General features: G+C 45.1%; 9 protein-coding genes across 9 annotated transcripts; 3 read left to right on the plus strand and 6 right to left on the minus strand.

Annotated features, from left to right (window-relative positions):
• Positions 1–366: 366 nt before the first annotated feature.
• atg2 (uncharacterized protein) lies at positions 367–6839 on the plus strand (the record flags this gene model as incomplete). The annotated part of the gene is made up of 4 exons (XM_057206213.1): positions 367–528; positions 631–5787; positions 5839–6768; positions 6822–6839. 4 exons carry the CDS (start codon positions 367–369, stop codon positions 6837–6839), a joined length of 6267 nt encoding a protein of 2088 aa, XP_057063893.1.
• A 1588-nt stretch (positions 6840–8427) lies between these two features.
• Positions 8428–10096, plus strand: N7495_003563 (oxidoreductase, short-chain dehydrogenase/reductase family; the record flags this gene model as incomplete). The annotated part of the gene is made up of 3 exons (XM_057206214.1): positions 8428–8863; positions 8936–9015; positions 9077–10096. The coding sequence occupies 3 exons, from the start codon at positions 8428–8430 to the stop codon at positions 10094–10096; spliced, it is 1536 nt and encodes a 511-aa protein (XP_057063894.1).
• Positions 10097–11708: 1612 nt separating this feature from the next.
• N7495_003564 (uncharacterized protein) lies at positions 11709–12432 on the minus strand (the record flags this gene model as incomplete). The annotated part of the gene is made up of 3 exons (XM_057206215.1): positions 11709–11798; positions 11852–12087; positions 12321–12432. 3 exons carry the CDS (start codon positions 12430–12432, stop codon positions 11709–11711), a joined length of 438 nt encoding a protein of 145 aa, XP_057063895.1.
• Positions 12433–13826: 1394 nt separating this feature from the next.
• Positions 13827–15015, minus strand: N7495_003565 (uncharacterized protein; the record flags this gene model as incomplete). Its single annotated transcript, XM_057206216.1, has 2 exons — positions 14399–15015; positions 13827–14339 (listed from the first exon to the last, which is right to left on the minus strand). The coding sequence occupies exons 1-2, from the start codon at positions 14990–14992 to the stop codon at positions 13827–13829; spliced, it is 1107 nt and encodes a 368-aa protein (XP_057063896.1). The 5' UTR covers positions 14993–15015.
• A 1919-nt stretch (positions 15016–16934) lies between these two features.
• N7495_003566 (uncharacterized protein) lies at positions 16935–17960 on the minus strand (the record flags this gene model as incomplete). The annotated part of the gene is made up of 2 exons (XM_057206217.1): positions 16935–17186; positions 17688–17960. 2 exons carry the CDS (start codon positions 17958–17960, stop codon positions 16935–16937), a joined length of 525 nt encoding a protein of 174 aa, XP_057063897.1.
• Positions 17961–20343: 2383 nt separating this feature from the next.
• On the minus strand, positions 20344–21234 carry N7495_003567 (uncharacterized protein; the record flags this gene model as incomplete). The annotated part of the gene is made up of 1 exon (XM_057206218.1): positions 20344–21234. The coding sequence occupies one exon, from the start codon at positions 21232–21234 to the stop codon at positions 20344–20346; it is 891 nt and encodes a 296-aa protein (XP_057063898.1).
• A 386-nt stretch (positions 21235–21620) lies between these two features.
• On the minus strand, positions 21621–22750 carry N7495_003568 (uncharacterized protein; the record flags this gene model as incomplete). Its single annotated transcript, XM_057206219.1, has 3 exons — positions 21621–22291; positions 22342–22620; positions 22675–22750. The coding sequence occupies 3 exons, from the start codon at positions 22748–22750 to the stop codon at positions 21621–21623; spliced, it is 1026 nt and encodes a 341-aa protein (XP_057063899.1).
• Positions 22751–23145: 395 nt separating this feature from the next.
• On the plus strand, positions 23146–24788 carry N7495_003569 (M20 family metallo-hydrolase; the record flags this gene model as incomplete). Its single annotated transcript, XM_057206220.1, has 3 exons — positions 23146–23369; positions 23475–23789; positions 23849–24788. 3 exons carry the CDS (start codon positions 23146–23148, stop codon positions 24786–24788), a joined length of 1479 nt encoding a protein of 492 aa, XP_057063900.1.
• Positions 24789–25043: 255 nt separating this feature from the next.
• N7495_003570 (40S ribosomal protein eS10) lies at positions 25044–25906 on the minus strand (the record flags this gene model as incomplete). Its single annotated transcript, XM_057206221.1, has 4 exons — positions 25044–25391; positions 25477–25547; positions 25645–25694; positions 25752–25906. 4 exons carry the CDS (start codon positions 25904–25906, stop codon positions 25044–25046), a joined length of 624 nt encoding a protein of 207 aa, XP_057063901.1.
• Between the last annotated feature and the right edge of the window lie 98 nt (positions 25907–26004).

Consider the following 26004-nt stretch of genomic DNA (forward strand, 5'->3'; position numbering starts at 1 on the left):
AGAAACAATCAAAGCAAACAAATTGCAACTTCAAACTTTAACAGTAGAATTGAAAGGTGAGGCGGTGTATGTCACTATGTATCAAAGAGGATTAGTGGCAAGGCGCAATCTCCAATATTGAGTAACAACTGGCGGTTGGTGTAGTTGTTGTGGTTGGTGTGTGGAAAGACACCTGACTTGGGCTGATCACTTATTACTTATCTTTAGTTATCAGGTGCTCTTACGGCTCCGCTCCGCACGTCATTAATCTCCCAACCCTCATTTCTCTGGGGTTGCTAATTCTATCTTCTCCTGACTTTGATTTTTTGTTATAATGTTTGCTCTTTAATAATAGCCAGTGACAGAGCGATCGGTGCTCTCTCGGAAATGGCCTACTTCTTACCGTCGTTCTTTCAAAAGCGACTCCTCAAATATGCCCTGTCTCGTTTGGGGGTCGTGGATACAGAAGACCTGGATCTAGACAATTTGGGCATCCAATGGGGACAGCGGAGCACAGTTGAACTGCGTGATATTGGCCTGAAGTTGAACGTGAGTCTTGAGCCCCTAACTTTTAGAAAGAATGTGGGGTAGCCATCGCGGCCTCTCCAATCTCTCTGGCTTGATGGATTCTCACGCGTATACTTGAAATAGAAACTAGCAACTCTCCTCAGCCTCCCGGAAACCTTCGAACTACTTAGTGCCCGGATCCACTTTCTTCGCCTCACTGTCCCAGCCGACATCTACAGCAGCGGGATCATATGCGAGGCGGACGGTATCAACGTTCATGTTCGATGCTTGTCGGAAGACTATGTATCGAAACATGGAAAACATGAAAATTCGACGGAAAAACAACCTTATATGGGTGTCCATGGCTCACTGGACGAACAGATCCTGCCAACACCAACGAGACTTGCTGAGTCGTTCTTAGAATCTGAACCGAGTGAAGAAAAGGAGGAACTACAAGCCGCAATATCATCGCAATCACATGTCTTACAAAATTCATCATCATTTGGTGATGAAGAGGAAGAAGAACTTGGGCTTGGGGGCGAAATGTCTTTGCCCAGCTTCGTTGCAGGGTTTCTGAAAGGCGTTGCGGATCGGCTGCAGCTTAAAATAAAGAACGTTTCTGTACGGCTCGATATGGAACTTGAGCAGGATGGACCTTCCAAGAAACAGCCTGAATACAAGTCGGATCTTGTTTCAGGCTTCTTGACCCTGGGTGAGGTCGAGGTACTTGGTGTTTCTGGGTTTACAGCAAATTCAGACGGATCTCTCCCATTCAAAGAAGGCAAGCGGCTTGTTAGCCTTGTTGATTTCAACGCCGGTCTAGTCTCGGATCCGGCTGTCTTCGCAAATTATTCGCACTTCACTGCGCCTGCATCACCAACGACTACGCGATCAAAAGAAAGCCAATCCACAAGCAGAGATCATTCTCCCCCGCTGGATTCTCCAAGTCCGGAGAATTCGATGTGCATGACTCAATCAACAATCTTTGATCCTCTTCCGGAGCTTAGCCGGGTAAGCATCGCTGACCATGAATTGGAGTCATCTGCTATCTCTCATGATGGGCGTTTCTCGGATGCAGATTCAGAAATAGGGGACAGAGCGCATCACTACTCGGAGGATTCACAACTTCTAGGTCACACATTTGAAGATAACCCTGGGTATCTGGATTCGGTGATAGAAACCCAGTTAGATGACTTTGGTGCCGAGACGCCCAGCTTTTTTGAGCCTCAACGGCATCCTATCGAAGAAAGTCATGCGATATTACCCGATGGCAATTCTTCATTGCATGCTGCCGAGAGTATAGAAGAGCACGAGAATGCAGACTCATCAGGGGGCATTATTGGAACTGGAACTCACATTTCACAACATGGTAGCCAATTTGGGCTTGAACCAGCTGACATGGCAGCATCGATACCATATTCCCATCGCCAAGAGGAAGGGATTTCTTCACTACAAATGAGTGACCCAGGAAACAACCCACTTGTATCTGCTCCGCCCTCTGAGTCTGGCAGTGAAGATTCGGCATCATCGGCAATGGATGCGCACCTTACCGAATCCAAATTTTTCTCTCATGATGAAGCACAGAGCTTATACATGAGTGCTATTAGCCGGAGTGCCGGTGCGAGCTTTATGCCAAACATGCCTGGAGCATGGGACTCATTTCATGACAGAGATGCGGAACATGACCAGAAAGAAAACGCGAATTCTACTAATGCGGCTGAGGTCTCAACACCGAAATCGACTGTCCCATCAGACACCTACTTTGGGGATCATCAAAGCACGGAAGAAAAACAAACACAATTCGAAGCCTCGGCGACTGAAAGGGCTTCTGCTGCTTCATCTCCCTATCTACACAAAATATCCGAGATGAGAAAGCCAATTATCAACATTGATAAGATCTTCATCTGGCTTCCATCAACACTTGGTGAGCAAAGTGTCGAGCCCTCTTCAATTCCGACTGGCCTGGATAAGTCGGATATTGACTCTGTTAATCTTGCATCTGGCTTGGGCGAGTCCCGGATTGAGGAAAATATTCTAGCCTCTGAAATCTTCGCATCCACTCGCCTATCTGGGGTGAATCGTTTGAATCAGCAGCAAAATAACCCTGAAAGCGATCTCACCCAGCTAGAAGCTGAAGTATTTTCTGTGGCTATTCACTTTGACATAGCTACCGGCTGGCTTTTGACAAAAGCATGTCAAAAGGTCTCACAGGTATTGGGTGCTGCTGAGACTCCCCGCTCCCAGAGACAGCCATCCTCAGACCAAACAACTCAATTTTCCATCAAGCTTTCGGCTCGTGAGATTTCCATTAAGTTCCTTGAACACTTATCGGGTCAACCTCATTCTCTTGAGAGTACCGGATCTCCTCTACCACCGTACACCTCCATAGAAGACATTGTCCTCAAAGCTACAGTATCAGGCTTGAAAACTTACCTTTCGGTAAATGAGAAGGCAACTCAAATTCAAATTGGTATTGCCAAAGTTGCATTTGGGTTTGGCTCTGATGATTTGATATCGTTCAACGAATCATTGAAGATGCGTGAATCTACCCGTGATGTCATGTCACCCTCGCAAGAAGATATTTCTTTGACGTTGACCAAGTTCACTGAATCAGTCAAACTTGACGTAACCACACTTCCTCTTCATCTCAATCTGAACATTCAGCGTTTGGAGGAGGTCCTGGGCTGGGTTGGTGGTCTTAGCACCATAATCGAGCTAGGAAGCTCCATATCGTCTGCCTCCACAATGAAAGGAGGACCCATCCCTCCAAGAAAACGCCCTCGAGGTGTTCACTTTGAAACCCCAGCTCCAGCATCAGACAAAGATCATGCTTCTTCCGCTCCATTGAAGGTCAATGCCCGAATCGGTGGCATTGTGTTAGATGTTACCGGAGAAACACACTATCTCAAGCTCACTACGACTGCTGTTAAAATGGTCAGCCGATTTGAAGGGATTGGTGTACAAATTGATAAAGCGCGTTTGAGTGGGCCCCATTCCCTCACTAACTTCGTGGCTGCACCTGCTAAAGTTACCTTGACCAATATCCGCATTGAGCATCTTTTCACGCCGAAGGAAGTTGATTTGGATCGTCTTCTGACTTTGATAACTCCTTCTCAGGACAAGTATGACGATGACGACGATATAATGCTTGACACCCTTCTGCGGCAGAGACGACAGGGCTCTGTTCTTCGAGTGACAGTAGCAGGAATGAAGACGACAATTTCGAACATCGGCGGCATGGCACCTCTGTCGTCACTGGGAAGTGAAATGAGTCGCTTGTCTAATGTGACCAAATATCTACCAGAGGACGATCGCCCTGGCCTACTTACATTGACCTTGATTCGCGACTTTGAAGCTCATGTTCAAATGAGAGGGGAGGTTGGTGATATCAATGCGCATCTTACAAATGTTGAGGTCGGATATATCAGCATGCCTTCCCTCCTTGCTACCCAGATAGGAACAATGAATGTCAACCGCAACGAAGATGAAGAGCTGATGGGTGAGGCTTCACTGCCTAGTAAAGATCAAAGCTCAACTCAACCTCATCCACCAGCTTTTATGGCTCGATTCATACCAGATGAGATGGATCCCACATTCAAGATTAAACTGCACCATCTTCGCATCGAGTATACGATACCTTCCATCATGGCATTCCTTGGGCTGGGTTGTGATACAACGGGCACCGACATTGCCAACGAGATGGCGAATTCCATTTCCAATATTGCAGAGCATTCCTCTCGGATGACCGCGATGTCATCATTTTCATCGCCAATATCAGAGACATCGAGGTCTCCCAAGCCGATGAAGTTAGCAGTTGTTTTTAGAGATAGTGTTCTTGGTCTCAATCCTCGTAATTCACAATCGAAGGGACTACTCGTGCTCACCAATGCCAAATTCAGCGGTGCCTTGCACGCCGATGAATCCTCAGACGCCACATTGGATATCAGAAAAGCGTCTGTCATGATCATTGACGACGTGAGAAATGCAGGGAGTGCGGACAATCTCCGTCAACGTAGCTCTGCTGCCACCCAAAGCAGTCAAGTGCAAGCATATATAGATGAGGGCTATGTACCAGTGACGACGATCTCCTCTGCAATGGTCGTTGTCAAAATGATGCATCTCATCGAGGACGGGACAAAGTCATTGGATGTTGAACTGAGAGATGACCTCCTGATACTTGAGACGTGTGCAGATTCAACGCAGACACTAATTAGCATACTGAATGGACTCCAGCCCCCCACACCCCCGAGTGTTATTGCCAAGTACCGAACAGAGGTCATGCCAATTCAAGACATGCTTGCGTCATTCACAGGAGATGCCTTTACGACCAATCCTACACAGTCAGTGCGCGACAATCATACACTGGATGTAGTTCTGGAGGACGACTTGAACGATGAACTTGAGTATGTTAGCGATTTCTACCCGGGGCCAGAGGGAACTGGGATTGATGACGAAAAACTGCATCTGCAAGCGTCCGGCGCCAATGACCCTCTGGACAGCTTCCATTCCCAGTATCAAGTTTCGTCCAGCCTCTCGGAGCTTGATTTTCAAGATGATCATTTCGCCAGACAGTCAGCTGTTGGAGGGACTGCTCATCGCTGGAACTCCACTTACAATACATACGGCTTGACTAACGACAAGAAGCTTCAGCGAAGTCCTCTTCGTGTGAGAATCCGGGATATGCATATAATTTGGAATCTTTTTGATGGATACGACTGGCAACGTACCCGTGATACCATCTCCAAAGCCGTCAACGATGTTGAAATCAAGGCTACCGAGCGACGAGCTCGTGCCTCACCCGAGACTGAAGAAGATGAGGAGTCTGTCATTGGTGATTTCCTCTTCAATTCAATATACATCGGCATTCCGGCGAACAAGGACCCACGCGAGCTGCATCGTGAAATCAACCGTGACATCAACGACCTCGCCAGCGAGACTGGAAGCTACGCGACAACAACTACGATCACCGGCGGTACTAGTCGCCCTAGTAGATCTAGACCAGATCGGGAGAAGAATCTCCGTCTCAGGCGTAGCAAGCACCACAAAATGACCTTTGAGCTCCGAGGTGTTTGTGCCGACTTGGTCGCATTCCCACCAGGCTCTGGGGAAACCCAGAGCTCTCTAGATGTGCGAGTGAGAGATTTAGAGATATTTGACCACGTGCCTACCTCGACTTGGAAGAAGTTCGCAACCTACATGCATGAAGCTGGGGAGAGGGAGAGCGGCACTAGCATGATTCATCTGGAAGTCCTAACCGTAAAGCCTGTTCCCGAGCTCGCTGCATCGGAGATTGTTCTCAAGGTAAGCAGAACTGTTTCTGCTCGAATATGGCTTTTCTAACAACGAATTTAGGCCACGGTCTTACCCATTCGCTTGATTGTTGATCAAGATGCCCTGGACTTCATGAGCCGGTTCTTTGAGTTCCGAGACGAATCTGTCGAGGTCCCCAGCACTCCAGGAGACATACCGTTCCTTCAACGAGTAGAGGTGAATGCTATCCAGGTGAAGTTGGATTTTAAGCCCAAAAGAGTGGATTATGCCGGTCTCCGATCTGGCCGTACAACGGAAATGATGAACTTCTTCGTGCTCGATGGTGCCGATATGGTTCTACGACACGTTATTATCTATGGAGTTTCCGGTTTCGATCGTCTCGGTGTTAGTCTTAACGATATCTGGATGCCCGATGTCAAACGGAACCAGCTTCCTGGTGTACTTGCAGGTTTAGCGCCAATACGGTCCCTTGTCAACGTAGGAGGCGGTGTGAAGGACCTCGTTGTCATCCCGATGCGCGAGTATAAGAAAGACGGGCGCATTGTGCGTAGCATCCAGAAGGGAGCTCTGGCATTTGCCAAGACTACATCCAGTGAACTTGTTAAGATGGGTGCCAAACTGGCAATCGGAACACAGACGGCCCTTCAGGGTGCGGAAGAGATGCTCACATCCCCGACCGGTGCCTCTGGCGCTCCCGATGAAGACTGGGACGATGACGAAGAAGCCAAAAAGATTTCTCCCTATGCAGATCAACCGATCGGTGTTGTTCAGGGCCTCCGAGGTGCCTTCAGTGGTCTTGAGCGTGATCTTCTCTTAGCTCGCGATGCTATTGTTGCTGTCCCCGGAGAAGTTGTTGAGAGTGGCAGTGCCAAAGCGGCAGCCAAAGCCGTGTGGAAGCGTGCCCCAACGGTGATTCTTCGACCCGCGATTGGAGTTTCGAAGGCTCTAGGGCAAACTCTTCTAGGAGCCGGAAATACGCTGGACCCGAGTAATAGGCGGAAAATGGAAGATGTGAGTACAATTGTTTCTCCCCTGAACAGAACAAGCGCTAACGCTCTTTCTAGAAATATAAACATCACTGAGATCCGAGTTTCATAGCGAGACTGCTATTTTTGTTTGATATTTTTGATGATTTGCTTCTATTCTTTCTTTTCCTCATATTCCGGTAGATGTGAATACTAACTTTGCTGCGACGATACCACAAGAACCTGAGGATATGACGACGCATACACCTGCGCCGATGAAGCATGATTCTGGAGTATTATCATGTGAATATTGTTTAATATTTCCAAGGTTCTCTACTCTGATTTTTGAGCGTATTCATCACGACTACTTGAGTGCAGATACCTAGATTGAATCCAGTCTTTAATAAATTTGTTCTAGATTTTTAGAATTGAATAACTTCATAGCAGAAAAAACTTTGTCCACAACTACGAAGTGGATTGTTAGTTTCTAATGATATTAGTGCCTGAGGCTTCTGAAAGTAGAACTAAGCATGACTTTAACCCACTCGTCCATCATTGATGCCCACATCATGAACGAGTCATGAATCATGATGAATAATCCTAATTCGCTAGATATTTCAGCGGACTTCGCCGACATTGGTTAAACTCACGCGGTAAATGGAAATGCCTCCATACCCGACCCAAACTAAGATTCAACTTCTACCTACTTCATGGCAATGCCAACCACTCAGGGGAGACTCTAAGCGAGGCATTTCCAAGGTCCGGGGAGTAACTTTTACCATGCTGATCATGCATTCAGATGTCAGGTACCCTCGTGCCTTTTCGTCCTCATTGGCGAAGTTGAACCATGGACGAGAAATTCAAGTGGACCTTGGAAGTTGCTACAGGGCTAGACCAACAGCGCATCAAGGTTCTTCATCGTACTTACGAGTCTTATCGCCACTGGGAAATCTCTACGATTCCCGAGCCTCCGAGAACACAAGAAGACAAGGGTTTTAGGCCTTCCATCAGAAGTACTCATTCTGAACATTCACTGGTCAGAGAAGTGGACCGAGAATGGCTATATTTGGATTATACAGTCCATAATTGGCTGATATGGAGCAGCTAACAACACACTAAGATCAGACGATCGCCCGAATTGCAATATGCACGTCATAATATAAGAAGATATGTCCAATCAATCGGCCGTTTTACCTCACTAAAATGCTCATTGTCAGAGCTGGGCACCGTCAGGCCGATACCGAGATTTCGCCTTTTCGGACCCTAGATTTTCTCGCCGGAAATGGTGGGAGTGATGACGCTCTTCACTCCTACATAAACCCATTATGATAAGAACCACTGGTTCGACCCATCGTTCCTGGTTCTAAATGTTTGGCTCCACGCTGACATTGCATGTGGGTCCAGTGGGTTCATCCACCAACCTTGGAAAGATCAAATGAACAGAATAATTCGAAGTCTAGACCAACCATTACTTCAGTCAAATTTCCGATATATTTCTTGTAAACAAAAATTTCATCTCTGGGATTTCAATTGTGTACCTTACATTGACGGTGAACTGGTAAGCCAATAGATTATTATCCCTTGCAGTCTCCCCGCTCTGATCAATCCGATGTATAGATTGCGAATGGACTGTTAGGAGATACGTCACAGCGCTAAACACGCGATTGAAGAAAAGAACTACCCAAAAACCACTACAAGGAACAACATGGATGACTCCTCTCATTACTCCATTAGGATCTGGAGCAACGGTCAAGATTCTGACCATTCAACGTTCCCTATCTACGAGGAAAGGAACTGCGTTCATGCAGAAGCATGCACTATCTCCAAACCCCTTTTAGCACATGCAGTGTCACTCCCCCCTCGTTCATTTGGGGTCACAGGTGCCTTATCACTTCATGAATACCGGAAAAATCTTGCGGAGAGTGCAGAGTGTGTTGCCGATCTCGTCGACCTTTCTGAACTGAAAGTCAGGCGCAAACAGGCAATAAAAAATTTGAGTCGACCACAGCCAATCTATATAGTTCCTTACGCCGAGTCTATATCGTCTACAGAATCCAGTCCTCCGCCATTATCACCTTCTTACTCAAATAGCATCCTTACTCAGCAAAGCGAGCAAGATTATATCACAGAACTATCATTAGGTCAGTACTACCTCAATGCAACGTGAAATAACATCATGGTCATTATACACAAGAGACTCACCGACTTTGCAGGCACGGATCCCTTACAGGGGCCACGAGAGTATCTTGTCTCGGCAAACCTGACCCGTCCAAGACAGAACAGGAAGCGATTGGTGAGTGGACTGAAACATTATAAAGACCTATCTGTCCCCAATTCTGACAAGGTTTATCTAGAACACTTTCCGCCAAAAGCTTGAGGAAAAGGCTCAGGCTCGGGGTCAGGCTTTAGATTTGCCTCTGTCTTGTCCCCGAACGTCTGACTCGATGTTGGCCAACACGCAGGCCGTTGCCACCATCTCGCACGGAGGAGCGTCCTTTGAGATTCTGAATCCACGGGAGTCTTTAGATGTCACCCGCATCGTGTCATTCATTGAAGACGTTGACAACTGTTCACTCTTTTCCGGCAACCGCGATCAAGCTCGAGTCTCCTCCAATTCGTACTCTCTAGATGAGGGGCTTTCTCAATTTACGGATGTTTCCTTGCCATCCCACTACTCACACTCGCTTTACACTCCCAATTCAACGGGATGTTCCACGCCCAAGCGGCAGATAGCGGATATTCCCTCGTCGTCACCTGGGGTGTACGACCGAGTTCGCTCGTTATCCGATTACTCCATTCACGATTATGACTACTGGAGGATGGTCAGAGAACAAAACAATGAACACGATAACCACACATATCACGACCTAGTAGACGACCCTTCAAATACACGCATAGCATCTATATCAGAGCATGCAGACGAAGACGACGACCTTAACTCCGACGATCTTGAATCTTCGCGACCCTTATCCTCATCTCCACCAACTTTTTACTCCGAAGAAAGCGACATTGGCGAGCCGGGCTCCCCAGTATATGCCAACGGCAATTGGGCTCAAGTTGACGAGCGTGATCGCGGTATCTTCTTTGAGATGCCATCTCCATATGACACTTATGCAAACACCAAGTCCCCATCTTATGCCGAAAATCACGACGCCTACGATCCAATATACTTCGACCCACATGTTCAATCCGTGCTGGCCGCAGCTAATGCGGAGACAATGGGCCTCCGCGGCCATTCTCCTCGTGCACTGGACGACATGCAACAACGTGGATACCACACTTCTCTGGCAGCTGGAAATGGAAATACCCGAAAACATTCTCCATCTTCGCGTAAGAGATTGAGAAAGCTTTTTAGCTGGCGATCTGGAAATTGATTGGATTCCACATCGATACGATATAATGGAAATGGTGCTCTCTAAACCTCTTTAGGTATTCTTCTCACATGTTTTTACTATATGACTTCTCTATATATCCAATTTATTTCCCATACCTAATTCTTGTCCTCAAATTCTTCATATCAAGTATTGATGTTCTGCTTGAGTTGAGCCAGTTTATTATCAGCCCAGAGAGTCAGATTGAGTTTTTCTTCCAAGTTATACCCTTCTAACCAGTAGATCAGGGTCACTGCTATTCTCGATACTCGGAAAATTCTCACTTAGATCACCCACTTGACAAAAAAACACCAAATATAGAAACATACAACGCATACGGTCATTCAACATACTACTAACTGATCGGTCTGTGGCTTATCCACGGCCAATTGTCAGGTAGGTGTTGCCTAGGTGACAGGGTGAGTGTAGGATTCATAATCGCCGATTACACTACATTATACACCACTACTACTAGAGGGATCGAAAACTGATAGAAAAAAACATAAAATTTTGAGCAAAACCTGAGGGTGAGCCGGTCATTTAAACCTGTTTCATCTTGAACAAAGTTCAAGTTCTATCTAACCAGCTTGCTCGAAGATTATCCGTATGGCACGCCAGTTGAAATTAAGTTGACCGATTGACCAGTGAGAGGATGCCAGCCAATTCTTGCCTACCGACTCTTGAACAATTTGTCCAGAATGGAAGCTACACGAATAGCTTCTTCGTCCCCGAAGGGACGCCCAACGATCCGAATGGTTGAGGGCTAATTTGTGAACAGATCAGGATCATCTATTAGGGAGTGAGTGATATTGAGACACCGCATTAATCAAGAAAACAAAATCAGCTTAGATAACTTACACAAGACGTAATTAGGTTTGTCGTAGGGATTTGTTTCCAGTGGCTTGTAGCTGTGATCTACAGGATCGAGCAGAGGATCCACCTTGAAGTTCGTAATTGGCAAAATTACAGAAGGATAGTCAATCAGGTTGAGCAAAGAGGTATATCCCCAGTAGATATTGAAGTCATGGGGATACCCCACCTGCCTTCGCCAATGAGCTTGGAGTGAATGTGAGAATGGCTAGACAGATTGATTGGAGCTTTCAAGGTCGTGGAAAGGGAAAGAAGGACAAGTCTTGATGGGAGTATTTTCATCTGAGGGTAAAGAAGGCATTATTCAAGGGTTTTCATTGGACTATGAGTCGCCATGGATGATATCAAATACTTGTCGTATTCGCCACATGATCATTGATCAATCAATCAATATTCTATAACCTGATACAGCCAAACTAGTAGTGTATAGCTATGTAGGTGTTTCCTCCAGCGGAAACAGGCGCATTCCAAACGCCGGAATGTAGACAGTAGATACAAAGGATATTTGGCGTCGTGCCAAAGTAAAGTCGCCTAAACCCTTATAAATAAATACTAAAATACCGTCCATGCTATCGCCCTCATATCCTTATTTTCCACTTCCTTTGCTCCCATTGTCCCGTAGAATCTTCCTCTCGTTTCATTCCTTCTTTGTCATTCGATTGTGGTAGGATGTATTCGTCCGCGCTTTTTCTGTAAGCTGTGTTACCCAGCGTCTTCACCACGCTACGATGTTGCAATCTTGTAGCTAGTCGTTGTCGTGGTCCTCTCGGTCCAACTCATCTTCCTCAGAATCTAAGTCGGCATTGATATTCCTGAATTGTCCAAAAATATCTGTCTAGATGATAAATTTGGCTTGGCTATATAGTGGGCGGCCTGCGAGTGTGATACCACGGAGTCGTAGTCTGTAGGGCTATCTAAGTCCGTCCTTGAGACCTTGGCCAACATCAGTTTCTCCTCATATATGTATATAACAGGAACTTCATGAGAACGTGTCTTCTTGAAGACCTCTCCCCGCAGCGACACTCGTCGGATTCGACTTTGTTGATTTTGTATAGAAAGTGGTTTAGCGTGATTCACATCGATCGTGTTTGGATCAGTACGGCTGGATAGGCTTTCAGTAGTCCCTCAAATGATTAGAAGTTCTTGTTCACTTTAAAATCTTTGCAAAGCTACCCAGGTACAGAAAACACTGTAGTGTGTCACGTGTCACGTAAGTTTTTCAGATGAAGAAACCATGAGATCAAAGAATATCAACAAAAAGATTTTATCTGATAGGTCAAATGAATCAGCTCAATTTGAATCTTGTATGAGGGTGGTGTATATATAATACCAATGTGATGAGATGTGAAGAACTAACACCCGTTAGTGCCGTGGTTGAGGCGCTGTGGGTCGGTCTGATAAGTGGGTCGAGGGTCCTGATCCGTACGTCTACTCTGTACTGACTGATCAATGTCGGTTGACATGGACATCGTCAATGAGTCCAATAATTCACGGTTCTCATGAAACTAGTAGACTTTGACCATAGTGTCAAGAATAGGGCAGATTGAATGAATTGTGTTGTTATTACATCCAAAGAGTTGCAAGCTAATAATAATTAGGCAATGCCATTCCGGAAACCCCATCAAATTTCAAAATTTACATTTTTTAACCGCGATTTCAGAACCCATAATAAAATAAATATGGCTCAAAGACTCGATCAGACCATTTAGTATATGCATGACCTTTATTAATACATCCAGAATAGGTTGTCTGACGTCGAATAATTGGTATATAAGTGTTTTTAGAAGTTAATCTTCCCGTTGGAAGATTAAAGTAGTCTTTTTGGCTCAGGGGGCGGTTTTTGTCCTCTTGCACTAATCATGATTTACACGGTAAAGTAACTCTAGAAGCCTTTATATATTTGACTCATTCGCGATTCCCAGCTCTTATAACTATACCTCCGAGAAAATTGTATTTTAAGATCTAGACAGCGTTGAAAGAACTATGGTGACTAGTTTTTGCTTACAGAAGAGGTGGTTAAAGAGGTGGCTGAAGGCTACGATCAGAGTAAATTATTGGTCATGACTTTTACATAGATGAGGTAGAAGCTACAACTCTCTCATTTATAGATGCTAGTCACCTCTCTATAGATATTTCTTCAGGAGGAGTCAATTGATGACCAGATGGTCGTTTCTCGACCCAATTTCAACACTATTTAAACGATCATAGAGAGTTTACTTTGTAACATTAAATGAACATGCTGCAGTTAAAGCTGATGGAATCTGCCATTTTCTATAGCTTCAATGGCCACTCTCATACGGCCCTCCTCATAGACAGATTTCTGTTTTGTCTTTTTCTTTTTTGAACGAATTGGTGGGATGGTGGGTGTTTGAAAATAGAGAGCTGCTATAAACATAATATTTTGATTGGCTTCCTGAACGACAGGGATAGGGATTCACTTTACTAAAAGCTACTTAGGGATCAGAGGTTAAAATTGCATTATTGGTTACAATCTGATTCAATTCAATTCGATTCGATTCAATTAACTCCATCGAGCTTTACTAATCGTGTATATGTTATGCAGGCGCTTCAGCCATCCGAAGCAGGACCTTGTGCCCAACACCAGTTAGAAATTAAATACAAAAGAAACTATAGTTGCTGCCCAACAGGTAAATTCCCACGTTCTTGCCTCGCCCAATGTCACCCCTGTAGGTTTTCCGTATCTCTCCTCCAGTTAACATCTAAGATACAACCTGATATGCGCAAATATTCATCTATATTCTATCATTGACGTACTATCTTCTTCCATAATAGCATCATATTTTAACATCTTCTATCATCTAAATTTTAATCCACCAACCTCCATTGCTTCTCCGTTGTCTAATCAGTCTCGCCGCGAAAACAAACCCCCGCCAACTAAAAAACAGCTACCCATAAATGCTTGAGCCCCAATATAACTGCCTCCATTGGCCGAGATTAATGCTCCTGCAATCGAGTCCTCTGTCAGCGTTGCAAAGCTGACAATGGTAAAGTTCATCCCAGTACGTGTGCCACGTTTCGATAAATCCTTTGTAAGGCTTGATATTCCCGCAGGGAACAGACTCAACATACTGCCAGCAATGATTCCATACACGACTGTCCTTGCATAGAGTTGGGCTTGGGTAAGTACAGCAATCCATGAGTAAACTGCGATCCCGGCTATCAGAGATGTCGGTATCATCATGTTTAGTGGTCCTACGATGTCAGCAAAGTAGGTTGATATCATACGCCCAACCACACCAATGCTATTGAGTATCAGAAGAATATCCAAGGAATTGGTATAGGTAAATCGAGGAATGACAATACTGCTGCTGTATGAGGCGAGATAGTAGAAGCCGAAAAATACGGCCCAAAAATTCTGTAAAAAGCAATATCAGCTGTTTGAACCGGCACTTGAATTAAGAAGGAGGTACATACAAAAAACATTCCCACTGTAAAGAATGTATACTCAAGTTCTTTGAAAGTATTCCATTCCACAAGCCTGTCAGCTTTACATGGCGGTAGTCGTGTCTTCATAAATGCAGTCACAAACAACAGTGTGATCACCTGTACAAATCCGATACCTCGTAGTGCCCACCCAATTCCAGCACAGGGTATAAGTTGTCTTGCCATGGCAGAGAAGATGAGCCCTCCTGTGACAGAGCCACAAGTAGCGATACCAATGGCTAGTGAACGTTTTCTTTCGAAGTATGTGGAAACCACAGATACTGCTGGAGTAACAAGGCAACCACTACCCAGTCCACAGCATATTCCCTGTGAAAGTATCAAATGCCAATATTGAGTAGAAACTGAAGCGGTGAATATGCCAAGGATCACCATTACTGTGCCGGATATCAAGACATAGCGTAAGAGGCCACTATCTGCAAAGCGACCACTTAAACCACCCACAAAAAAGCAAAGGAATATCTGGATAGATCCTATCCAAGAGATATCTGCAGCTGAGCGGTTCAAAAGCGCGGTGTAGTACGTCTGAAATACACCAAAACTGTTGACAATACCCCAGGTATTCATAAGAAGAAGATGACCGCAGAGTACTGAAAAAAGAAGAATGATGATGAGAATGATGATAAAATCTGTAATATGGTAGTTACTATACCGCTTAGCCATGCTTTCCAGCCCCCGTCTGGTGGTAAATTCTCATCCTACTCCGTGCTCGAGATATCATCGTGATCTTCATGTCCATCGCCCATTTTGCTTTGAAGCTTCATGTGAGGTTTTTGGCATACCTTGAGCGATCTTTAATCTTTTATGATGGCAATATACCCTGAGCTTAGATGTCGGGTTTCTTGTAGGCCATACAACTGAAGGGCTTTCCAAGATAGCCTGAGATAGAAAGTTAATTGTATTACCGGGGCATTTTCTCGGCCCTTTGCAGAAGGTAAAGATAAACTAGCAATATCTAATAGTTCCCAGAGCCTGTTCTCGACTAATAGGAAGATTTCGGCCTCTCGGACTTACTACTACTATGTACAAACTTCCGGCTCCACCGGGGTTATAAGACGCAATTTACACAGCTTCCTACATCAGTGACTAACAGAATCATCATTTTTTGAAGTAGATTAAGCTTCAATTATCATGAATGAAATAAGACCGTCGGCATCAAGTCACTTAGAACAGTATTTACTATAATGGATACATAGTCAAAAGTTTGGCACACCGTCAAATTCCCGCAAAAATTAGAACTTTTAAAATTGAACATCTTAACGAAACAATATAAACATGCTTATTAACCCTTATTATATTATCCTTTAGTTTTTCAATGACTGAGATTCGGTGGGGTAGGCTGAGAATAAAACCGTCTGTTTTGTCCTACGCCTTACGAAGTGCGGCAGTAAATAGAGCCCAATCAATCTGAGTTTTGCCACATTTGGTGTCAAAGTTCAAGTAGATTCTGCTTTAAAGATCAAGGTAAGATATGGCGTTAATTCCATTTTTGTTACGGAGAAGTCTCAATCTATGATCACCAACTCCGATACCCATATAGTGTTGGACGAGGGTATAGTGCTTAGAACATGTAGCAAAAAGTATTCAGATTCTACTCTTATGCAATATTAGGCCAAAGTTTTGGATGGACTAAAATAATACTCCATGGGAAAATGTATGAGACCAAAGACCAAAGGACGCATAGTCAAATACAGTCGTACAAGGTGGTTGCAGAAACTTGTCTTTCTTCCAACAGGATAACTGAATTCCGAAGTGTTGTGTAGGATGTCGTTCAATCACAGAACGCCTTTTTAATGTCGGCTATATTTGAGGATTTTCGGACTGATACTACCATGGTTTATTACTTCACATCAAAATATTTTCCAAAACAATTATACCTGCTAGATCTTTTCAAAGCCCATGGACGGGCTATGGACATCTCATGGGTATTTTACTAAGAAAAGCGGCTGTAGAACTTGATTTGAATATTCTACGTAATATTTTGGTGTTTTGTTTGTTATCTTTTAGCATCTAGCTACTTATGAGCGTTGAAATTATAATGATAATAATGATTTGATTCATCTATTAGGTATAGGAGACTGATGTGTTTCAAACCCATCCTATCGAGGACATTCTGGGCCCTTCCTGACATACGTTGTAGATTCTTAGACAAAGGAAGATTGGAATCACCATCACCGGTCTTCTGAACATCTATCTTATCGACCAATGCAGCACTACTGATCTGGTATATATGACTGCAGGATGGTGAACAGGACTTGCTGTCCACTCAGTAGTACAATTGATAATCAAGTAAATTTGATGGATTGAGCAAGAAGAGCTAAATATTGAAAAATATTGTCCTTATATGTTCTTCACGTTACTACTTCCATATTGATTCGCATATAGAGGCTCCAGTTCTTCTTGTAGTTTAAAAACTAGCCTGTAGCTCCTGCGCCATTCCACCAGAAAGAGTCGTGTGCTGCTTCTGAACCGCGAGTGGTAACTCATACATTTGATATTTCTTAGCGTATCACTTTTTGGCACTCGAGTCATCTCCGTTGCTGTCCTCAAACTCAGTTGAGTCCGAAGCTCGCAGGAAGTACGAAATAGAGTACCGATCTTCAGTCTGGACTCGGCCCAGGGGTAGCACGCGATGCAGCGCAGAGCGAAGTTGCTTGTTCGAGAGGAAACGTAGAGTGTCTCCCACGTTGATAATTGCATGACCTGGTCGTGGCTCAACATACTTCCAAGTAGCATCCTCCGAAGAGAAGACTTGAAGACCCTATTGTGGCGCGTAGAGGATTGTGAGACTGCCAATATCGGTGTGCATGCTCTGACCGACTTTTTTTGGATCGTTGATGGTGGGGGGGGGGGGGGGGGGGGGGGTAGTGAAGGAAGTAAAGTGTGCTCTTTGAGCGACAGTCATCCCGGGTGATGGGTCTCGAGGCGAGCATCTCCCTTAAGGCCCAATTCATCCGAGATGCAGTCTAGCAAAAGCTTTGAGATGAAATGACAGGCAGCGGTGAACTGTTCAAACAATGCAAGGTTTTCCTGGACAACAAGAGGGAGTGCCCATCGACCATCCAATTCAAACTTCCCAATCTGATATTCTTAGTCTTTGTGTCAGGTATCGGTGCATGCTTTGAAATGCTTACCTTGAGGGCTTCAAAGCCATTCTTTTGGGATTCGACGGCTCCCGATTGATTGCCCATAGCCTTGAACCTAATTGGATTGAACTAGTTAGTGGAGATGTTGAAAGCAGAGTTCAAATTTGAACAGGTACAACTAACCCATGTGCAAGAGACACAGTAGGAGTTTTCAGCTTCACATCTGTGGACTGAGAAAACCACTTCTTCGTGATGCTATCAATCTCATACAGGTCTGCCCAAAACTTTTCGGAGCCACTACTCTCAAGATCAAGATAGAAGAAACCATCGTTTTCACAGGCGGCTATCAATTTTCTCAATTCGGATTTGTCTTTATCAAAAAGATTGATAAACCGGATGGTGGAGAGTTCAGCAGTTGGGACATCCTTATATTCTTTCGGGATTGTCATTGTAAATGAGATGGGCAGATATGCTCGAGCTTATGTGATAGTTGTAGTTCTGGAATGATTTACTCTTTGTCGAAACTGAGCACTCTTTTATTCCTTAATAGGCTCAAGCTTTGACAATGTACAAATTTCTACATGGGGCTTAGCCCTATCACGACAGAAAAGCAGGTCAGTTGCCATAAGATGAAAGGACCGACAGAGGTACAATTTTCGCGGAATTCTTCGCCGAATGTACTAGAAAAGCATCGCTAAAGATGCACCGAAAGATGTAGGTTTGCTGTCACGGAATTTACAATCGGAACTTTTGGTCTCAGTGTGTAGAATAAGCAGGACATAGATACTATTCGGAGTCGGATTCGCGCAACATGCGATGGAGCCGAGAGGCATTTTTCTAGGTTGGTCTTACCTAAAAGTTTCGCAAACTGGAGCTTCTTCATCGGATGGTCCTCGGGTTTCGGAATTGAGTACTCATCATCTTTTTGAATACCCGAAGTGTAGCTCACTTGTTATCCCGTACGGATGAACAGGTATAATTTGCAAGCAGTAAAAGTGGTGTGCAGGTGGAATCATCAAGTTTACAGCATATCAAAGCATTATGTCCTCATCTTCTGCTCTAATTGGAAGTTTCATTGATCCTTTATTAATAGTAATGTATTCCAGCAAGATAATGCCATTCTAGTCTACAGTTGATAGCTTATTTCTATCTATGCCCCGCAGATTTGCTTCTATACGATGGTTTAGGAGGCTATTATACTGAATTTTAGATTGGAGTCTATTTTATGGCCAATTATGTATATGGAAATATAGATTATAAACCTATATCTATGATATTGGTGGAGTTATTGGCGTTGAAAGTAATCATATACATATTTGGGGTCTAAAACCCGGCTGTCGGCAGACTTTTTCCCTATAGCTGTACTTAGTATATCTGGATGATTAGTGGACAGTTTTTCCATCCCACGCTGTGGATTGAACGCCAGATTTGCCTCGGCGTAGCGCCGCCACAATTCTGCTTATCATTTTGAGAAGATCATGACTTATTTTTGTTGACCAATGACTTTTAGCAATCAAGTACATCCTTGTATGGCCTCAAACCATGGGATATATTTTCATTTAGAAGGGACTATTCTGCTATCCACAAGGGGTTTGATTGGTCCTAAGGCAATCAATCATCTGGGTATGTTAGCTGAGGCAGGGATGTTGAGAGCATCTCGCAAGGAGTTGGCGCTAAATAAGTGGTATAGGGGATCTCTAAGGACACTGTATCCATCAATTGAGATTAAGGAGCCAGAGAATTGACCATATTATACGCACTCACCTGCTTCCAACGTTCTGAAATACCAGGATTTGGTGATACTTAACATACCTAAGTGATCATTGTTGAGACCTAGGTATTATAATCCACCTGCTTTTAAGAACGAATGAACAAGTACAGAAAAATTATACAGATTGACTTGCCGCGTGGCCAAGAGTATCAAACTTATAGGCTACAAGTGTTTTGTCAATAGATAGATTTGGTGGTTCATTCCAAGCCCTGCCCAGGTGGCTGAACTACGAAGTAGTGCAGCTGGAAAAAGCGCGAAATTTACTACGATCTCGATAATTCCAGGTGCTCCGGACATTCTCCATTTGCCTCATCGACCTTTCTGCCACTCAGAAAATCAGAATCTCTATCACATATGTGAGATAGCAAAAATACGCAAGATGAAATGACCTAGTTAAAATGATATAATAGCAGGAGAACATAAAGATAGGGACCTCGGGATGAATTGAATAACCTTGGAATATATCGATAACGAGAATAGTAGACCCCGTGCTCACATCGAATCTATGGATGGATCTAGACCTAGATGAGGGTTTGACCAGGTGGTTAGATAATAGCTGTGAGCACGCTCACATTGAAACACGTTATACCGTATATTCAATCCTAAAATGATTGGATGGAAACATCTGTCGCCAATTGGCCATTAGGCAAGAGTTGCAAACATATGGAGAAGAATGTACTATTAGCACTTATATTTAATTCCCAACCGTATGGTTATAAAGGAAATTTTGTCAGCCCTGTCCCCGTGGAGATTGCTAACTATGTTCAGGTAATAGCGACAAACAAGGGTTTGGAAGCATACCTACCTAGGCATCACAATGGATCTTAGCAGTAATATATTCCTTGATTTGAGGCACATTCAGGTGGCCAACAAGCTCAGTTTCCAAGGGTACTGGGAACCCCGGAATTAGTGAGCTCAAGTGATTTCGAACAATAATTTCAAAGATTGAACCTTGACTGGATTGGTTCTTATGTAATGGAAAGAGCCGAGCTGCTCTATAGAGTGAAGATTTGATTTGAAATTTGGGTATCATTTGAAATATAAAGTTGAATACGTGCATATCACGCATGTTCCACGACAGATGCCAAGGCGGCACTCACCATACTCTTCCGCCGAAGGCCCTGTTCACAGCGCTTAGACGCATCTCGACCAGGAAACGGAATATGGCTCTTCTCAATACGATGAGACTGCATTGTTATCGAGTTACTTCTCCGCCGACCACGCGGGTCAGCCGAGATATCTGGTGGGCCGAAGCGACTCCGGTGCAACGCCAAGACTCTCCGGCGCGGTGAAGATCGCGGCGGCAATGAACTGGGATGGCAGTCGTCTTGAGAGAGTTCAGGGTCCATGGAATCTTCGGACAGTACTGCGCAGCGAATAGCTTCCATGTCATCTTTGTTACATTGCAACTGTGAGAGGTTCTGTCGTCGAGTGCGCACATTGAGATGATCCAGTTGTGGAAAATCCATCGGGCCTTCTAAGGATCCTCTGGAAAATTCCGGTGGTATGGAAGTTGGACTTGGAATTGAACAAAGTGAAAGGGATGAATCGGAACGGCCTGTATCATCATGATCCATATCCGGTGGCGTCAAAATACACCCGGGATATCTCCCGGATAGCCGAAACCCATCATAATTTAGCCGGCCTCGATCGGCAACGGATTCGTTAGGAGTTTGTAAAGTATGTTCATGGAGTTTCTGTGTAAGAGTGGAAATAGAGAGACGCTTCTGTTCGTAAGAGAAGGGGACAGAAGTTGGAGGTGGCTGCTGAGACCGGAAGTATGAGGACTTCGACCGGGAGAGCGTGCGGAACCGACGCGACGGAGATGAACAACGTGATGATAATGGTGAGATGAGAGCACTGTCGCAATCTATCATAAGTCTATCCTCAGTATCTATCCCAAGCCGGGGAGGCTGTGAAGTCGGCGACGAAAAGGAGAAGTCCTCGAACATGATTGTGGCAGAGGTTTGAATCTCAAGGGGCGCGAGATTAAGTCAATGCGCACTCAGGGGGCGTTCGCTCGAGTCCGCAGCGAGACAATTCTAGGATTTTTCAGGGGTAAGCACATTAATGAACGTTTATATAATGCTCGGGGTTGAAATCCCGAGAGTGTTTTCGCCTCCGGCTGAAAAATTTCCTCGATGAGCCTGCGGGCTACGAGGGAGGCAATACCACGTGACTTTGACCCAGTTTGATTGGTTTCTAGTTGTCTTGAACAAACTTGATAGAGGGTTATGATATAATTTATAAATTAAATCATGGACACAATTTAAAAATTGATAGTTAACTAGAAAACATGAGCGGAGAGAGAGAGAGAGAGTAGGCTCCATCACAATGATCACGGTTTGCCACAGATGGTCTCAAATACCTCCAAAGTATGTTTCCACACCAATTTCCCTGTCTCACTCTTGCGGTATTCTTGCAAGTAGCTGCTATTTTCAGCAGTAGATCCGTCCCAGGATAACCGATAAACGCCGCTGCCATTAGTTCCATCTGCGCCAGGTGCGGCATTGGCTTCACCGCTGGCTCGTGGTGGGAACTGCGAACTGGTTGCGGCGTATAGATGACGCTCGCCACTATCACTCAAGGGTACCATCCAGGGTTTTGCTAGGACCATGATCGCATTCATTCCTAGTCGAGTGAAAGTGCCAAAGTTACGCGCTAGACCTGTTTTCACGACACCCGGATAGGAATGTACAAATGATATTTTCGGATTCGATTCCGCGAGTTCTGTCATAGACAGAGTAGTCATGGTGATGGCATGCGTAGCACAGTTACGTAGTGAGTAATTTCTCTTCAAGGACAGATCATCCATTATCAGGAGTCCCTCGCCGCGGCCGTCTAACACAGACACCACACTAGACAGATTGCGACGTAGGCCAGGCTGAACTGGAGAATCACCATCGCTGACATCTCCAGCCTTTGTGAGTTGAGGCAGCATATTTGCTAAAAATCGCATACGAGAGTAGTAATGCAAGCTGAACTTCTTGTCTATACCCTCGTCGGTTTCTGGAAACTATTAGCAGGTGTCCACGATTAATGTTCAGAAACACATGTACCATCTGGACCCTTTGTTGTTAGAATTCCAGCGCTCATGAACAACAAATTTATCTTTTCTTCCTTCTCTTGGATAGTTTTGCAGGCTTCATCTACGCTCTGTAGACGCGCGGCATCGCACTTGACAAAGCTGATCTGACCATCCGGGTTGATTTGACGTAGATCCTCGATGATCTTGGATGCTTGCACCTCATTGCGTCCGACAAGATAAATCTTAGAGGATATTGTATCTCTCACGAATGCGCGGGCAGTTGCTTCACCGATTCCGCTCGTTCCACCCACTTAGGGTATGTCAGCATTGTAACTAACAAGGGAGAGATATGGGCCAATAATACCAAAGACTGCCACGAGGTTGGGACCGTACCCCTTCAGGCTAGAGTTATGCTTAAGAACAGTCTCAAGTGACACCATATTGATTTTAATATTGTAAGTTCGTCGGGTGAAGATGGGAGATGGAATGCTTTGAAGTTGGTGATATACAATGTACTGTGTCACATGACGTGTAAACCTAACCAGAAAAGGTTATATTTGGGTCAGCTTGACTCAACACTAACTATATATGGTTAAGCGCTTTTGAGCTTAAACCCACCAGTTATAGACTAAGAACCTTTAGAAGGCATTCCAAGATTGTCTCGGTCAAAATTTCTAATGGATGTTCGAATATGGGTCATGCATATGAGCTGGCCTTCAAAAATCGCCGGTGTAGTGACTACTACTTGCTTAATTTATCAAAGACGGACTTTGTCCGCTTCCCCACTTCCTTATCTATAACCTCCACCTCATTATAAGATACCGGGAATTTCAGCATGTACAGCTTCTTAGCCTTGGTAAGATCATCGAGAATATCTTCTCGAAGGATACGTAAGCCGACTTTAGGTTCAAATCTACAATTCTCAACGACCAAGTACCAAGCCATGTTGACAACGGAACTCTCCGAAGCCGAGATTTCGGCCTTGAGAGCCAACAAGGACAGGTTGGCAAAAGATCTACATGACTCTTGTCAGTGGGGGTTTGGAATCCGATGGGGGGAGTAAGTGTCTAAGCAACGCATTAGCAGAAATTGTCTGGCCAAGATACAATAATCTGTTTCTGTCAACTTTGCAATATGAGCTAAATATCATATTTTTGGCTGTAGGGGACCAACTGACACCGGAATGCAGCGTCTTTCTCTATCAGAAGAGGATAAGAGTGTTCGGGACTGGTTTGTCCAAACCATGGAAGACCTTAAGTGCCAAATTACCATAGATGAGATGGGCAATATTTTCGCAATTCGCCCAGGAAGAAGAGCAGATGTACCGGCCACTTTTATCGGAAGTCATCTGGACACACAGCCAACAGGAGGTCGATATGATGGGATCTTGGGAGTCTTGTCTGGCGTTGAAACGATCAAAAGAATGGACGAAATGGGCCTGGAGACAGAAGGAGGCGTCGGCGTGGTAAACTGGACAAAGTATAGGAAGCTAAAAAGCTTATATCCCTCTTATACGATTGACTGACCTTCTATCGCAGTGAAGAAGGGGCCCGATTCCCAATTAGCATGGTTTCCGCTGGAGTGTGGGCAGAGTGCATTCCACTATCAGTGGCTCATGATCTCAAAGAAGTATCGACTGTCGCTTCTCTACCTACAGCAGCTTCCAGTCCCGAATCTATGAAGACTGCTCTGCGCAAAATCGGCTACCTCGGAAGCGTACCTTGTTCATACAAGGCAACGCCAATTGCTGCACATTTCGAGCTGCACATTGAACAAGGTCCACACCTCGTATCAGCTGGCCAACTGGTCGGAGTGGTTACAGCGGTACAAGCCTATCGATGGTTTAGATTGAAGGTGATCGGACGAGACACACATACGGGAACGACAGCATTCGAGCACCGCGCAGATGCATTGTATGCCTTTTCTTGCATGATGGTAAAAGCACGAGAAGTTGCCAAGGCTCGTGGCTGCCTTGCCAGCGTTGGTATTATTGAAGTGAAGCCAGGCAGTGTGAATACAGTACCAGGTGAGGTGGGGTTCTCACTTGATATCCGTGGACCAAAAACAGACCTCGTTGCTGAGGTAGAGAAAGATCTCCGCCGTGAATTTGATGCCATTGCAGCAGCAGAGGGTGCTGGCATCGGAAAGCCCTGCCGTGTTGAGTGGACACTCGACTTCGACTCACCTGCGGTCAAATTTCATGATGACTGCATTGAATGTGTGGAACGATCTGCCCATGCCGTTGTTGCAGATGCACCTGTCAAGGACACGAAGTCACTAGTGCGACATATTATGAGCGGTGCCGGCCATGACAGTGTTTTCACCTCGAAGCGTGTACCAACCAGTATGATCTTTGTTCCATGTAAGGATGGTCTTAGCCATCACCCTGAGGAGTTTTGCTCTGCAGATGATTGCGCCATTGGAACATCTGTCATTCTGCAGGCTGTGGTGAGGTATGATCGGAAGAGATTTGCATAGATAGTTGAAATATTTTCGTTTCGATTTAGTGACGTGAATGAATGGACACCACAAAACTCAAGTAGTCAAGTGTCGATCTCTACCCGAGCCTCCATCTGGTAACCGTCTTGGCTAGATATACGGGAATAGCACTACAAAATTCACTCGTTGAATAATAATATTTCAGAGCAATGTTTCCAATGCTCTGATTTTTTTTTATTCTACCGACTACCCTAAGATGACCGGAAGTGGATAGCACCGAAGTGGTCCAACAGCTTACTGCTGGGGAGCACCACGGCCACGGCCGAAGCCACCACGGAAAGAAGGAGCGAACTCGCCAGGGGCACCACCCTCCTTGCCCTCCTGTTCGCGGCGGCGGTAGCCGCCCTCACGGGGAGCACGGGGAGCACGGCGCTCACGCTCCTCACCACCCATCATACCACGAGGGGGAGCGTGGGAACGCTGCTGCTTGATGTGGGTAGCGGGGACAACCTCAGCGGGGAGGTGCAGCCACTCGCGGAGGTAGTCCAGACCCTCGGGGGTGAGGGTGTAGTAGTAGTACTGCCACGAGAAGCGGGTCTTGACGAAACCACGGGAGTCAAGAGACTGGAGAGCCTTGATGACCTATATAGCGAGAAGTGTTAGAAACCTGGAGTCGGCTGGCAAGCAGTGGCGGAGGAATTGGCGGTGTTTGAGACGGCGGACTTACGAAGAGGTTCTTGGTGTCAATGTCAGCGTGCTTGGGGAGGTTGAAGTCCTTCTTGGCCACGAGCACACCCTCTGAAATATAAGTCAGTTCACATGTTCCGAATAATGTTGGTCATGCCGCGCGCATTGCTGCAATGGGTCGAAGCCGACAAAGGTAATGATCACATACCGCGGAAGAGGTACTCGTGGATCTTCTTGCGGTCGTCCTTAGGGATAAGCCTAGTAGATTGTTAGTCATTTGATCGAGTCCAAAAGTGGTAAAGGGCTTCATCTTACATTGTCGCGAGTTCCTGGCGCAATTCGTGGAATCGCTTTGACAAAGTCGGGAATAGTTGTGATTTAAAGAAGGGAAAGTGGAGCTTGGCGATGGTAAAAAGTGTGAATATTCCTCTTTCGGATCTCGCTAGGGCCCAGCCCTGATTATATAACATAAGGATTAAGGTTGAACATTATCACCTGACATGACTAGTTATCTCTACGCTAACTATGCTGAGTCATCTATCTCTCTATCACATGACCACTACGGCCT

Source organism: Penicillium taxi (assembly GCF_028828555.1).
Source record: "Penicillium taxi strain IBT 34144 chromosome Unknown utg000003l_segment0_segment0, whole genome shotgun sequence".
Classification (NCBI taxonomy): Eukaryota; Fungi; Ascomycota; class Eurotiomycetes; order Eurotiales; family Aspergillaceae; genus Penicillium; species Penicillium taxi.